General features: G+C 29.8%; 1 protein-coding gene across 3 annotated transcripts in view; it reads left to right on the forward strand.

The window, feature by feature from the left end:
* LOC107451713 (multiple inositol polyphosphate phosphatase 1) overlaps window positions 1–13074 on the forward strand; it is a 34050-nt gene extending 20976 nt beyond the window's left edge. For all 3 annotated transcript variants that reach the window (XM_043053750.2, XM_071184270.1, XM_043053745.2), the window contains exons 3-9: window positions 2948–3082; window positions 5712–5822; window positions 6199–6339; window positions 7795–7868; window positions 8801–8918; window positions 10254–10458; window positions 12622–13074. In XM_043053750.2, coding sequence (XP_042909684.1) covers window positions 2948–3082; window positions 5712–5822; window positions 6199–6339; window positions 7795–7868; window positions 8801–8918; window positions 10254–10458; window positions 12622–12991 — 1154 coding nt within the window. In that variant the 3' untranslated portion in view covers window positions 12992–13074. The remainder of the gene's footprint in view (window positions 1–2947; window positions 3083–5711; window positions 5823–6198; window positions 6340–7794; window positions 7869–8800; window positions 8919–10253; window positions 10459–12621) is intronic.
* Window positions 13075–13936: the final 862 nt, after the last annotated feature.

The following is a 13936-nucleotide window of genomic DNA, read 5'->3' on the forward strand; positions in this document are numbered from 1 at the left end:
TTTTGAATTTTTTTATTTTAAACTATGATTTTTTTAATTTTTATTTTATATTTTTAAAAAATTATTATTTTTTAATTATTATTCTTCACTACAAAAAACGTGGTTTTTAAAAATATATATTTTTATTTAGATTATTTTTCTTAGTCAAGAGTAGTCAAGACTACTACAAGACCACTACTAAAATAATAGAACTTTCATTTTAAATTAGGGATACAAAAATCTTTATAGAAAAACAATACCTTTACGACTTTCATTAGTTTTATGCTGATGACAACCAAAACAATCTGGAAATGAATGAGGAAAAACTGGATCCTACCACGTGATTTTTCAGCCAATAAAAATACTCCGACAACAAAAATCTTTTCACCTGACACGTAATAATTTGAAATAATGGAATCGACAACAAAAGACAATCTCGAAAATAATTTTTTTTTTAAATTTTAATTTTATTTTACTTTGCATGTCTTTTTTCTCTTCATTTTCATGCATTGTCATCCAATTCTGAACTGTGTGCTAAATTTGAAGTTTGTAGCTAGTCGGGAAGTTAGTTTAAAATCGATTACAAAATTCCACCCGGACAGACATACACGAAGGCAAGTTTATATAAACGTGGTAAAAAATCATTCTACTGTTAACAGTTATAGCTAAACTGAATAAAATTATTAAAAAAAATTTGTCATAAAATAATTTAATAAGTACATTTTACTCATTTTAAATTTGCAAGTTGCAAGAAATTAAATTACCAGCAGCCTAAATATTTTTTTAATAACTAAGGATTGCAATAATTTTTCACGGTGACATTTTAAATAATTGTTTCGCATTAATTAGCCTTAAATAAAAGTAATTAAAAGAAATAAATATAAAATTAAACCTTTCAAATGTAAAAATGTAGTGATGATGATAAATTTTCGCTCCCACATTTTAAGTAATAACGTCTAAGTTTAATTGTTTTTGCTTAAACGATACATCGTTAAAAATAATCCATAAATAATAAATAAGTAAACAAAAAATATATAATATATAATATAATATAATAAAAAAAAGATTCAATTCGAAAGGAAAGACATCCGTCCCTGCGATCGTTCGATATCTACGATAACATCAGAGCTAATTAAGTTAGATAATTCTTTAGTCATTAGATATAATTTTAACTTCTTCATTCTTTCATCCCTTAACGGGTAGTTCACATTTTAAAACCAAACTTTGCCTTATCTTTTCCCGCAACAGATTCACCATAACCCTCCAGGAAACACAGCAAGAATCTGTCAACTCCAAAACAGTTCCGAAAATGCCGCCTACATTTTTAATCGAACTCGTTCTGCCGACCGTTGATATATTATAAGAGTCGTTGAATAGCCGACCCAATCTTCAATTTACGACTACCAATATTCAATTTCGTAGCCTTGTAATTTTGAACCTAATCCAGAAGACAATAGAACTCTTGGATCAAGTAATGGGAGAAATTTGTTTCCGTGGAGGACTTTTTGTAGGAACTAACCCGCATTTGCGTTACATGCAGAGGAAAAACACGACCTCCTACGGTTGACCTCACGACAAGGGGACCCATGATCCGTCTACCACCGTAGGGTATTTTACGTCAGCACTGTGGTCGATGCGAGCGAAGTGCGGAAATCGTATCGAACAGCCATTTGAAGTTAGCATAATTTTTAGAACTCTTGCAGGATCAGGGCTGGCTTGATGCTGAGGCTGTCAATAATTCAATAATTATTTGATATATTTTTTTCTTCATGAAAGTACTGTTTCAGAAAAAAATATTTTAGATTTAAATATGTTTTCTATAATTTATGAGTAAAATATGCTTGTGAAGTTTCTAGGCACCACACCTCTGTAGGTTCAGAAAAATTGAATAAATAGAAAATGTGAAATAGTAGTTTTAGGTAATATATTTTAGTATTCAGAAATAAAAGCAGTAACTTCTTAAGTGATCTTTTCTATTCATTTGGACGTTAGTTAAAGAGTGGTCTCTGAAGATGAGCAGCTTTGTAATAATGTAAGGGGCCCGCACTAGAAAACGAAGAGCTAAAAATTATGAGGATGAAGGCATTTGTCTAGGTCCGACGTCAGAGAGGAAGAGCTTTTAGAATAATTTTTAAAAAAAACTACGATATTTTTAAAAAAAATTTATTTTTGGCTTTGGAACTTCTAAAAAATTTGAAAATAAAATTAAAAATAATTATAATAGAACTAAATGGTTAAAGTTGTTCATTCTTAAAAAAATTGGAAAGCATAAATAACAAAACACATTCAACAAATCGGAGAAAATCTAAGGCAATCCTAAGAAACCCATTTTCTTCCAGTAAATTGTTGTGCTCAAAACCTCGCAAAGTATAACTAAGTTGGTGGGAGGATTTTTCGTAAGAACTCAAAATTTTCAGTCGAGATTCACCAATCGACAAAACAACTAAATAAATTGTAACATTTTTACAACAAAATAATTTGCCTCAGCTTTATCCAATCGGTTTGACTGTTTTAAAAGTTATTATAACTAAGCCAATATATCTTACTTCAGCAGAGAAGATTTCCTCAAAATTAAAACTTTCTTTTTGTACAGGATCCTCGAAATCTTTTGTTTTACTGTTCCTTTTCAAATTCGATACAAGCAACAAGTCATATCTTAACTTTTGGAGGCTAATGTGACTAGGAAAGCTGGCAAAAAATATTATTTTTTCAAGTTACTTATTATAGTTTACCAAGGGCTTTTTACTAATAAAAAGGATTTTTGTCAATTCTAATTTGCATTGCATTTAAGCAATCTTGTGTTTAGAAAAATAGAGATTTAAGAATGTCAGCAAGAACAACTGTTAATTATTAGAAAAATTATGTTGTAATTACCAATACCAATAAAAAGATCTCTAAACCAATAAAAAGATCTCTAACTCAGCAAAAACGTTACAATTTTAAAAATAGTTATATGTATTTATTGTAGGTTGTGTTCCAAAAGTATTCTACCTGTTAAGCAGACATGCAACTAGATATCCTGATAAAGAATACATCTTGTACATAAATGAACATTTACCAAGTTTGAAAGAAAAGATCATAGCAGCGTATGAAAAAGGAGAAGGTAATATTACATTTATGGTATTATTATAAGAAGGTAACATTACATAACGTACTAAAATAGAAATACTGTTTACGGGATATAAGTTTTTATTACTTTAAATCAGGGGTCACCGAAGTGCCCCTAGGGGTCGATACAGCATAATTAGAGGACTATTCGGTCTAGGACAGGGATGGGCAAACTACGGCCCGCGGGCCAACTGTGGCTCGCCGGAAGGTTTTATCCGGCCCGCGGACAGAATTTTAACTTACCGATCCGTGGCGAATATAAACAATATGCATTATACCTCCATTTTCTTGTCTACTTTGTTTAAAGCTATTTTTGTTCTTTCTTTTTTTTTTTAACAAAGTACTGATGACCTTTTCACTTTCTCTATTTTTGTTCAACAAAACATAAATTGATGGAAATAGTTAACATAGACAGCTTCAATTGGTAAAATGTTGAAAGCAGAAGTTTTTCATAGAATAGCCGTAGATTAGCTCCAACTAGTGTTTGTCTTTCCCGAGGAGCAGACATATGGAATCTAAGACAGGTGAAATACTTCACTTGTCTATTTTACAAGTTCCAATGAGCGGATTTTTCTGCCGGCGCGAGTTCTAACATTATTTACTGCGTATGGAAAAATAGCACACATACAACGTCATTGTAAATAATGGTGAAATTATTAAATGTATAAAATAGCTACTGCTTTTTTGAGTTATTTGTAAAATTTTTTAACCCCAAAATGTCAACTAAAAAACGCAAAGTTTATGTAGAGTGCCATGCGTTCAGTGATAAATTGACTTTATTTTATTTTAGAAATTTTTACTAGGCCCACCAAACTTTTTTTTCTAGATTTTTTGCCCACGACCAAAAAAGTTTGCCCATCCCTGGTCTAGGAGGTCGATGCTATTCAATCACAAAGATTTTGAAAATTCAGCAATGATTGGAAACTACGCTTTTGAAATATTGAAAATATGGATATCGCATAATGGATTATCGCTCCTCTTTCGCTACTGAGAATATCTACAGTCATTTCCAAAATGAACTAATTCATTGAATTAGTAGTAGACCTTGAAGCAAAGATGCTTTTCATAATTTTACTATGAGTAAATTTTGGACAAATTTAATGACCACGCAAAAATATCCAAAATTTTTTAGGGTGGCATTTTCTCTTTTTAAATAACATACTCAAGCTCATATATAGTTGAATATGGCTTCATTTTGATTCTATTGTAACAAAGCAGAGAAATATATTGAATGCTGAGCAATTTAATACTGAAACTAACAAATTTCGAAATAATCATTGCTTATCTAGAAGGCAGTCATAAAGCACATCTTTCTCATTAATTTATGCGAAAAATTTGTCTAGCTAAAATAGAATAAATCCTGTAGAAAATCCGCAAGTTTTTTTTAAGAGTGGGATGAGGGGGGTCGAAAAGAGAATTGTACAAATTTTTGATACTCGTATGAACAAAAAAGTTTGGAGAATCCTGCTTTAAAAGAATGGGTTTATATTTTCTCACATAGTGGCATGTCTGAAATCAATTTCAAAATCAGTTTTTAAAAAAAATTGAATACAGCATATGTATTTCCGATTATGTAATTTAAAAAAGACCCGACAACTTTAATTACTATTTTATTTCCCTACATCTAGATAAATTTCCATCATTATTTCCTTTCTTTTTGTTAAAAGAACTTGTCAGCAGCCAATTATAAATAAATGAAAGTCATGAAGTCTATTGGTTTGCATATTTCGTAAATTGAAGTGATAGTGATTTAATGTTAGAAAAATTTATACAATTTTTAAAATCTTTTTTAAGTAATCGTTTATTAGGCAGATGAGTTTTGACAATGTAGATGTTTTAATGACTTTTTTTTCTTTCCTAATCTTTTTGAAGGTCAACTATTCGGTGGCAATATTTAGATCATTATAGGATATTCTACTAAAATCCCTCACTTTTTATTTTAATTTCAGATGAAACTAGATATTGTGCAATTAAAAATGATCTCATGCCAAACTGAAGGAAAAATATACCGCAATTTACTACATTTAACTAATGACAGTATTAGTTAAATGTTCTTATATAGCTATAAATATTAATTGATTCTTACAGAAAATTTTGCAATTGATTGTTTGGAGTTACAAGTGAGAGTTTCGCCTTAAAAATTTAGAATCCCTCACACTTTATTTTGATTTCAGATAAAACTAGAGATGGTGCAATTAAAAATGATCTCATGTCGAAGTAAAGGAAAAATATACCGTTAACATGTGTCGCCAGTATTACTTAAATGTTCTTTTATAGCTATAAATGTTAATTGATTCTTAGAAAAAATTTTCATTCAATTTTACAATTGGTTATTTGGTTTGATTGATTGTTCGGAGTTACAAGTGCCAGTTTTGCTTTAAAAATTTGCAAAGAATGCTTAATTTTCAGTTTAAAAAATATGCTCAAAGTTCATCGCAAAATTTTTTGCGATAAAAAATATTAAATTAGTTAATTGGAATTTTAGAACATGTTTTACTATTGTCTACTGTTAAGTATTCTTTGTTTATATTTAGGCTCATCATATCCGTATGCTTCGCATAAAATCCAATACCCCACAAACTTCTAAATGATTTTGAATTTAGTAGAATCTTTGTTTATTTTAGCAAAATTGTGTGAAGATGACGTCAACAAACTAAGAGCTTGGTCACCAACAATGACAAAAGGAGATCAAAATCAGCTTTCAGCAACAGGTGCAGCTGAGGCGGAAGAACTTGGTAACTATATTATATTACAGTAGAGAACCAATTATCCGGGATGCTCGGGACCATCGCTATCCCGGATATCTGAATTTCCCGGTTTTCTGGATTGACCAAAAAGTGTAGTTCGATATCGATGTTTTATCGAACCCGAAGTACAAGGAAAAAGTGTAATGCATAAAGTAAGAGAAAAAAGAAAGGTACTCCTAACTTTAAAAAGANATGTTTGGGTTCATGTGCACAATGTAAGAAATGCATTGGGTTGCCGATATTTATTGCTGCGACAATTTTATATATATTCCACATCCAAACATGTATATTTAACCTAGCATTTTTAAATATTAAATCTCTGCAGTGAAAACTATTCTTTTACTTTTCTAATACTGTGTTTCAGGTGAAAGGTTGAGAAAAAGGTTTCCTCAAATTTTAGGTATGAATTATTCCCCAGAAGTTTTTGAAATTGCATATACAACTAGATCCAGGACACAAGACACAGCAGAAAACTTTACACGAGGATTAATCACAGAAAAAGATTGTAAGTGGATTTAAGTTATGGATTTGAAAAATGCCGATATTTCCCATTTTATTTCAACTAAAAACAGTCCTGTCTTAAATATTTATTTGACTTTAAGGAGAAAAATACTTCTTGCATTATCATAACATTTATTTGAACCACTAATCATAGTGAGTTAATAAAGTGGAATACCTGGATCATATACCTGGGATCAGAGGCTAACACTAAAAATGAGGTAGGGTCAGAGATCCAAGGATAATTGCCGCCAACCGCTGTTTTTTTCTCTCCTGAGGTCTAGTGTCTTTAGATTTAGTACGAAGATTCTATTATTTAAAATATTTATAAGATCTGTACTTAAATATGCCTGGGAATTGTGGGCTATGACCTCAAAAGACAAATGTGCATTAGGTTCACTGGAAAGAAAAATCCTCCGAAGTATTTTCGGTGGTTCCGGATTAACGGACTATTGGGAATCGAAATAGGCTATAGTTGGCACAGAGCAGAAGACCTCTACCAATGGCAAGACTTCGTATGCTTTCGTCATTAGAGTGTAGGGAATTATAGGAGAAGGAAGTACGTCGATTTCTCTTTTGATTTTCAAACAGATTAAAAACTTTTAAGTTAGGAAACTATGGAACTGAAAACTACATTGAACAGAAAGTGTCGTGGAAATTAAAAAAAAAAATATTTGCGACAGTTAAGAGCGAAAATATTAAGAAAAGGGAAAATATCGTAGTACATTCCTATACAACTGAGAAGGGTCAAACATGGAAGTTGTCTTCTCCCCAGATGGTGTATTCGAGAATTGCGATTCGCGAATGGAGGAGATTCCTCCATGAACTTTATAATGAATATAACATTACCAATTATATAAAAATTCAAAGGATAAAAGGGTTGGTCATCTAATATGCGGTCTATGGATGAATGTAGATCTAAATGAATGTTTATGGCCAAGCTATTTGGGAATCGACAAAAGGGGACGATCCAAACAGAGATTTTGTAAATAAGTAGTTTCTTGTATTGGACTGTAAGAACTGGAGAACCGTTGCTGAGAACAGATCAGAATGGAAGAGAATGCCAGGGCCCCCTCTGAGCTGTTGCTCCAATGATGATGATGTATCATAGAGAGTTAATTACGAGTTTTTCACTTTTATGTTGATTCATAAATGATCTTAAAATGAGTTTTTGCTTCAATTTTAATTCTTACGCATTATGTTAATATTTTCTAAAACTGAATAAGGTAAAATTCATATATAATGCTAGACTAAATTTGAGAACCAAGACATCATTCTCCAAATAAAATAAAAAATTACGAAAAATTTAGACATTCGTTACAAATTTATAGAGGTATGATAGTAAAAATTGTATTTTATTTTTTAAAAACTTCACTTTTTTGAAATTTACTAGACTAGTGTTTGTGAAACATTATAAATTTCCATGAATATTGAAATTAATATTAAGTTCTTTTCTTTACAGACGAAAAAATAAATTTCAATGGAAAAGCAAATGACACTCTTCTTCAATTTCATAAAGACTGTAAAAAAATTATGGTAAGGGAAATATGACTTCATTTTATTGATATGCTTTGAAATTTTTATTGATGATATTATGAGCGGTGAGGGGGATATGCTTTGAATAAGTAGTGGTTCAAGTTCAATCTTAATGGTTCAAAGAGTTAAAATGAAACAATGCTAATTAATTATTAATTTAAAGAAATCAGACAGGAAAATGTATTTTCTCTTCGTAAAGATACTTTTTTCCCGATGGATTTGGATTTTGAACATCAAAATATGAGGGGTAGAGTAGCAGAAAAAAAAAGTTTGAAAATGCAACTAATAGATTTTTGGCTTACGCAGGGCAACACCTCCTAGAATGAGGAAGGCCTCAGCCAGGATCAAATTAGTAGTCCGATGTGATGAAGTTAACGGCGCAGTTGGTGAAAAATAAGAAAGATGTCATTACGTTCGGGGTACTAAGCAGCGCAGTGGTTGAAAATACGAAATAAGTCATTACGTTCGGACTACTAAAGGATATTTATGGTAACCCGTGCAGAGGCCTACTCTTTTCTAGGAGGTGTTGCGGATGGCCGCTATAATGCTAGGGACGGCTCTGACCTATAAATTATATTTTTAAAATCCTTGTAAAAATTGAGGTAATGTAACTATGCACATTGTAAATTATTACTTAACAGAGAAACTAAAGAAAATGTTTTCAAACTCTTACCTAAGATTGAAATTTGAAAGAGCAAATGAGCGATTAAAATAATTTAAATCAGTTCATTAGTCGAATGAGACTGGAATGGTTTCACTTTTCACAAGTAAACTAGTGATTTTTTTTACGCTTCTAATGAACTGATTTTGTCCTTTTTTAGTTAATTTTTGCAACCTCTAATGTGAATTTTTTTGTGTGCAAGAATACTGAATATATATAGATATTTTAAGACATATTGCATATGGTATATGTTTTTTTTTAAAACTTTTAGAAAAAATGCGATAATCCCCAATTTGACGTAAAAGAAGTAGAAGAATATGTGAATGGCACCTTGATGCAAAAAGCCCTCGACAGCATTTCAAAGAGGATTGGTTTCAGTGTCTCAAGTGGTATTGTGTACTAAATATTCTATTGATATTTTTTTCCTTCTACTTTTATCAGTGGCGGCGATATAGGTGACGAAAACAGAACATTTTTTTTGTAGAAAAAAAAAATTATACTACAATAACTGGTAATATCGTGGAAGATAATTTTTAAAACTTGTTTTTCAAGCTTAACAAATGTTTGAACTTATTATTGGTAGACATTTGTGGTTTCTAAATATAATTAGAACATATTAAACTAAAATAAATTATGCTCACTAATATCATAGTTGTGTTTTGTTTCATCAATTGACGAAGCTCATGGAGTAATTTAAATTTCATTTAAATTATATTTTAATAGCTAACATTTTGAAGGAGAATTCCGAAATTATTAACATTACCACTTAGTATTTTATTATTGGATAATTATTGATCACAACATTTAGACCTAAAAATAAACACTTGCAACATGATGAGTCAACAACAAAAAAAAAAAAATTGGCATAAACAACTACTTTTTTCATCGTTTTTTCTTTTTTAAATGTATAATTTTGTCCAACAAAAAAAAAATTTGTAAGAAGTGGCTATTAGTTGAAAAGAACCTATTAATATCAGTCACCAACTCATTAGGTTTGAGGAAAAAATAGATACTAAGTAATTAATTTTAACCTACTGGCCAATGGCTACTAACTGAAAATTTTAATTTTCAAGTTTACTACCAATCAATATTCAATTACTTTCTAGCATTTTCCAGACAAGATAATAAGGTTTTACCTCTTATCCCTCGCAAGGCAAAGTTTACCAGTTACAAATAGCGAAGTGGGGTCCATGATGGACACAATTTTTTAAAGTAAATAAGTCTCTAATTGTTTTTGATCAAATTGTGTTTTACTACAACAGACAGTAAATATTAAATTTCTATTTAATTTCAATTTTTTATTCATATTTCCTTTGAAGTATTTTTTTAGTTTACCTTTCTAATAAATAAGTAACAGTATTTTATATTAGGCATTATCTTCAATTATAATTATTTTATTATATTTAATAAAAAATAACAAAATAAAAACATTTATTTCACAGGGAAAAAAATAAATTTTAAAATATTTCTTAAATAATACAAAATAAGGTTACTAAAGAATTTCAGGAAGGGCAAATATTGAAAAAAAAATTTTTTTTTTAAAAGAACTAAGAACATAAAGTTTATATAAAATTACTCTATTTTGCTGTGCAAAAGTTAAGAGAATCATTGTATGAGTTATGTTTGTAATAAACTTCTGTTTAGTATGAATAGTTTCAGTGTCCTAAAAGTAGATACATTAGATGGTGACACATTTTTTCTAACAATATATTTTTTTTTGTTAGAGGACATCACACATATGTATGTGGCTTGTACATTTGGGCATGCTTTGAACATCAGTGATGCTTGGTGTTCTTTGTTTTCGAATGACGACATAAAAGTCATGGAATACGCTGATGATATTGAAGACTATTACAAAAGATCCTATGGGAATGATGTGAATTACGAGCAAGCCTGTCCATTAATAAAATATATAATTGACTTATTCAGGTATGTTTTCTTTTTGAAAATATTAATTTTCAATACTGTGCCAACTACTAGGTAAAAACGTTGCACTTATTTTTTTTACAGTAATGAATACAGTCTTATTGTTTTGATAAACCTAATAAATAAGATTGTGATGCATAGGCAAGCATGGATTTAAGGTTAGGATAAAAGCTGTTAAAGAGTTTGTTCCTGAAATGTTGGTATTGTTTACAGTTGGGTAGAACGTTTAATAATAATGAAGAATCGACATAGAGAACAACTAGGTGCAGAATATGTTCTGAATAAATGTTTAAGAAAATAAAAAGAATGAGCAATAACTAGTCTATTAATTAAACCTTGGGTTTTGGGGTCAACAGATACTATTTGATAGTCATCATGTCTGAGTATACTCCATTGTTCTTTCCAAGTTAGGTTTATGAATTATAAAATCAAAAATTACATTGCGGAATAAATTTTTAGTTTCATTTATACAAATACTAGATCTTGCCTAATTCAGGTATAGAGATTTCAAATCTGAAATTAGTTTTGCTCTTAAAGCTACAGATTTTTAAAAAAATGACATTTTTTGTCGAAATATACAAGCTTAAAAATGTTATCAGTATATAAATGTAATGTAAAAGGTAGTGTAAATGTTGAAACTTACTTCTAGGAGTTAGAGCACATGATCAGATTTTAATTTGCATAGGAACCCATGCTCCGAAATGCTGCCATATGCGACTAGGTATGTTTTTCTAATATAACTTATTCAGGAGCATGTGAAGAAACAGTCTATAATAGGTGGCTTATTGGCATATGAGAACATTTCTGGGCATAGATTCATAAGCAAATTTAATCCTGATGTTCTAAATCCCCTAGAAGTATGTCACAACACTTATGCAATCCTCTGTTATACATAACATTTTTAAAATTGTACATCTGAAAAAAAAAAAAAAAAAACTGAAAATGTCATGGCTTAGAAGGAGAGAAACAGATTTCAGATTTGAAATCAGAGATAAAAAAGTATCAAAGATCTGTTAAAAAATCTCATGTAAGAAGAAAAAAAAAGTTCCCTAATGATATGAATTCTCATAAAAAAAATTGTGAACAGTTAAAATATAACAAAAATAAATAGCCATCAAAATTTTTTTTAAACAATTTTAGCATATTCCACATGAGTATCAAGAACAAGAACTAATTTTACATAATACTAAGTTTTTTTTGGATTCGGGCAAGTTAGCATAAAAATTTCTGATCATTGAGGCAACATTCTCATTGAATATTAAGAGGGAAAATTAATTTTCTGATAGAAAAAACAACAGGTGAATGGATGTTTTAGACATAGCAAAGACTCAGTATGTTAAATAACACATTTGGCATTTAGAGGTAGTAATGTAAATTTTTGATCCAAGAGCCTTATTTTACCTACAACACTAAAATTAGGCAAAAAAAATCTGTCACTGAGTAAACGTTTAGGTACCTTGGCTAAAAGCAAGATGACGGGGTTAATATTGCATTTAAAAGAAACTCACTTGTTTACATCTAAGGAAAAAAAAACATGTTCTTAACCTCTGAATTTAATTTAAATTTAAGATAGGGTCTAAATTCTTCCATCAAACAAAAAACTGTTTTTTGTTATTTATTTAAACACAGAAAAGATGAGGGGTAAAAAACATTTAGATACTTGCAAATAAAAGTAGCATTAAAATATTTCTAGTAAATATTCAGTGTTCTTAAAATAACTGATTTGAAAATTCAATTAAAGATAAAAAAAAAAAAAAAAACAGGAGGAGTTAGAAATGTATGGTTTACTGTGTTCTAATTAAGAAATTAGATTATCCTCATCAAGTTTCAAAATTAAGTTACAAAGTTTGACAACGCTAATAGGGAAAAACTATAAAACAATGTTTTGAAACAATTACCATTTCTAGTAGCAACGTGGCACAGCCTGAAAACGAATTAAACAGATGCATGTTCAATTTTTTTTAAATTTTCTAGTGAGCAGTGGTATTTGCTTACAAAGTTCATCGACAAATACTGCTGTTAACTAGAAAAAAAAATCGTCTTGACTGTATGAAAACTTCCTAGTTATCTATGTACAGGATAACTATGGAGTTCCATAGTTTCTAGAATGTAGATATATAAGAAACTTGACAAAATTTATACTAATGATTTAATCTTTCATTTAAGATCTTACGAGAAAACAAAAAAGAATAAAGTTGCTCTACACTTCTCTCATGCTGGTGCATTGACAAGAATTTTTGCAGCTTTAGGAATGTTTAAAGATGAGCGAAAACTAACGGCTGAAGATTTCTGTGCACTTAACAACAGGAAATGGCGAACAAGTAACGTTGTGCCGTTCAACACTAACTTAGCCTTTGTTCTATATGACTGTAAAGGTAAATTAAAATTTTTAACTATGCATAATGAAAAACCAATCGCAATTGCTGGATGTGAAGTGAATAAATTATGTTCTCTAGAAACCTTTTATGATGAATATAATTCAAAGGCTACAGATTGTGATCTCAAAAAAATATGTCATATATGTAAAACGAAATGACAGACTTACATAGTGAATAATTAGTTTATCTTTGATCATTTTAAGAACTTTGTAAATAAGAAAATAAAATTTGTTCCTTTCAATGAATAGTTATTTAAAATGCACATATTTCTATTATCTAAGCCATTAAACAACAGAAAGTTCACCATTGCAGTAATACAAATTATGTTGAAACATCATAGAGTGCAAAAAAGTAAGGGGGGGGGGAAACTGTGAAGGCATTACTATTGAAGCAAATGTGTATAATTGATTTCAGCTAGAACAGGAAACCCATATTAGAACAAAACCAGTCTAAAAATCTGAAGAAAACATGTAAAAAAATCCAAATACATCATGGCACATATTACTTGTTTAAAAACCTCATTCGTTTAAAAAATAAACAAATAGAAATGACAGTCAACATGGTTCAAGCGCTTAAAAAAGGCGTCCAATTTCAAGACCAGCCATTCATGTCAGGAGCCCATTTTCAAGACTTGCCAATTTCTGAGTGCTTGAAATATAGTGACTGTTATTTCCCATTTGTATGTTTTTGAAGTGAATAAAGTTTTAAATAAGCTAATATTTTACTGCTCCAGTTTCTTGGGATTATTTAGCATGGCACTTGTTTATTTTATTGAGTTCACATCATTACTGCAGTTTTGGAAATTTCTATCTGAAATATTACCAATCTAGACCAATCAAAATAAAATAAGTACCAAATTTTTTTTTACAAAATTAAAAAAAAGTCACTTGATGAGGGAAACCTACATATAAAAATTGATTAACCATCAATAAAATTGCAGTGTACATTTAAAAACGAAATACAGGTAAAATGGTGTTTAATAAAAGGTATAACTGAGTAAGTAATTTTTACTTATTATAGGATATGCATTTATATAAAAAATGAACAAATGTTTGTCATTTTTAACTTCATTTCTAAGATAAAGTTTACTTTCTCTTCAATAT

The sequence above is a fragment of the Parasteatoda tepidariorum genome, chromosome 8 (genome assembly GCF_043381705.1).
Source record: "Parasteatoda tepidariorum isolate YZ-2023 chromosome 8, CAS_Ptep_4.0, whole genome shotgun sequence".
Taxonomy (NCBI): Eukaryota; Metazoa; Arthropoda; class Arachnida; order Araneae; family Theridiidae; genus Parasteatoda; species Parasteatoda tepidariorum.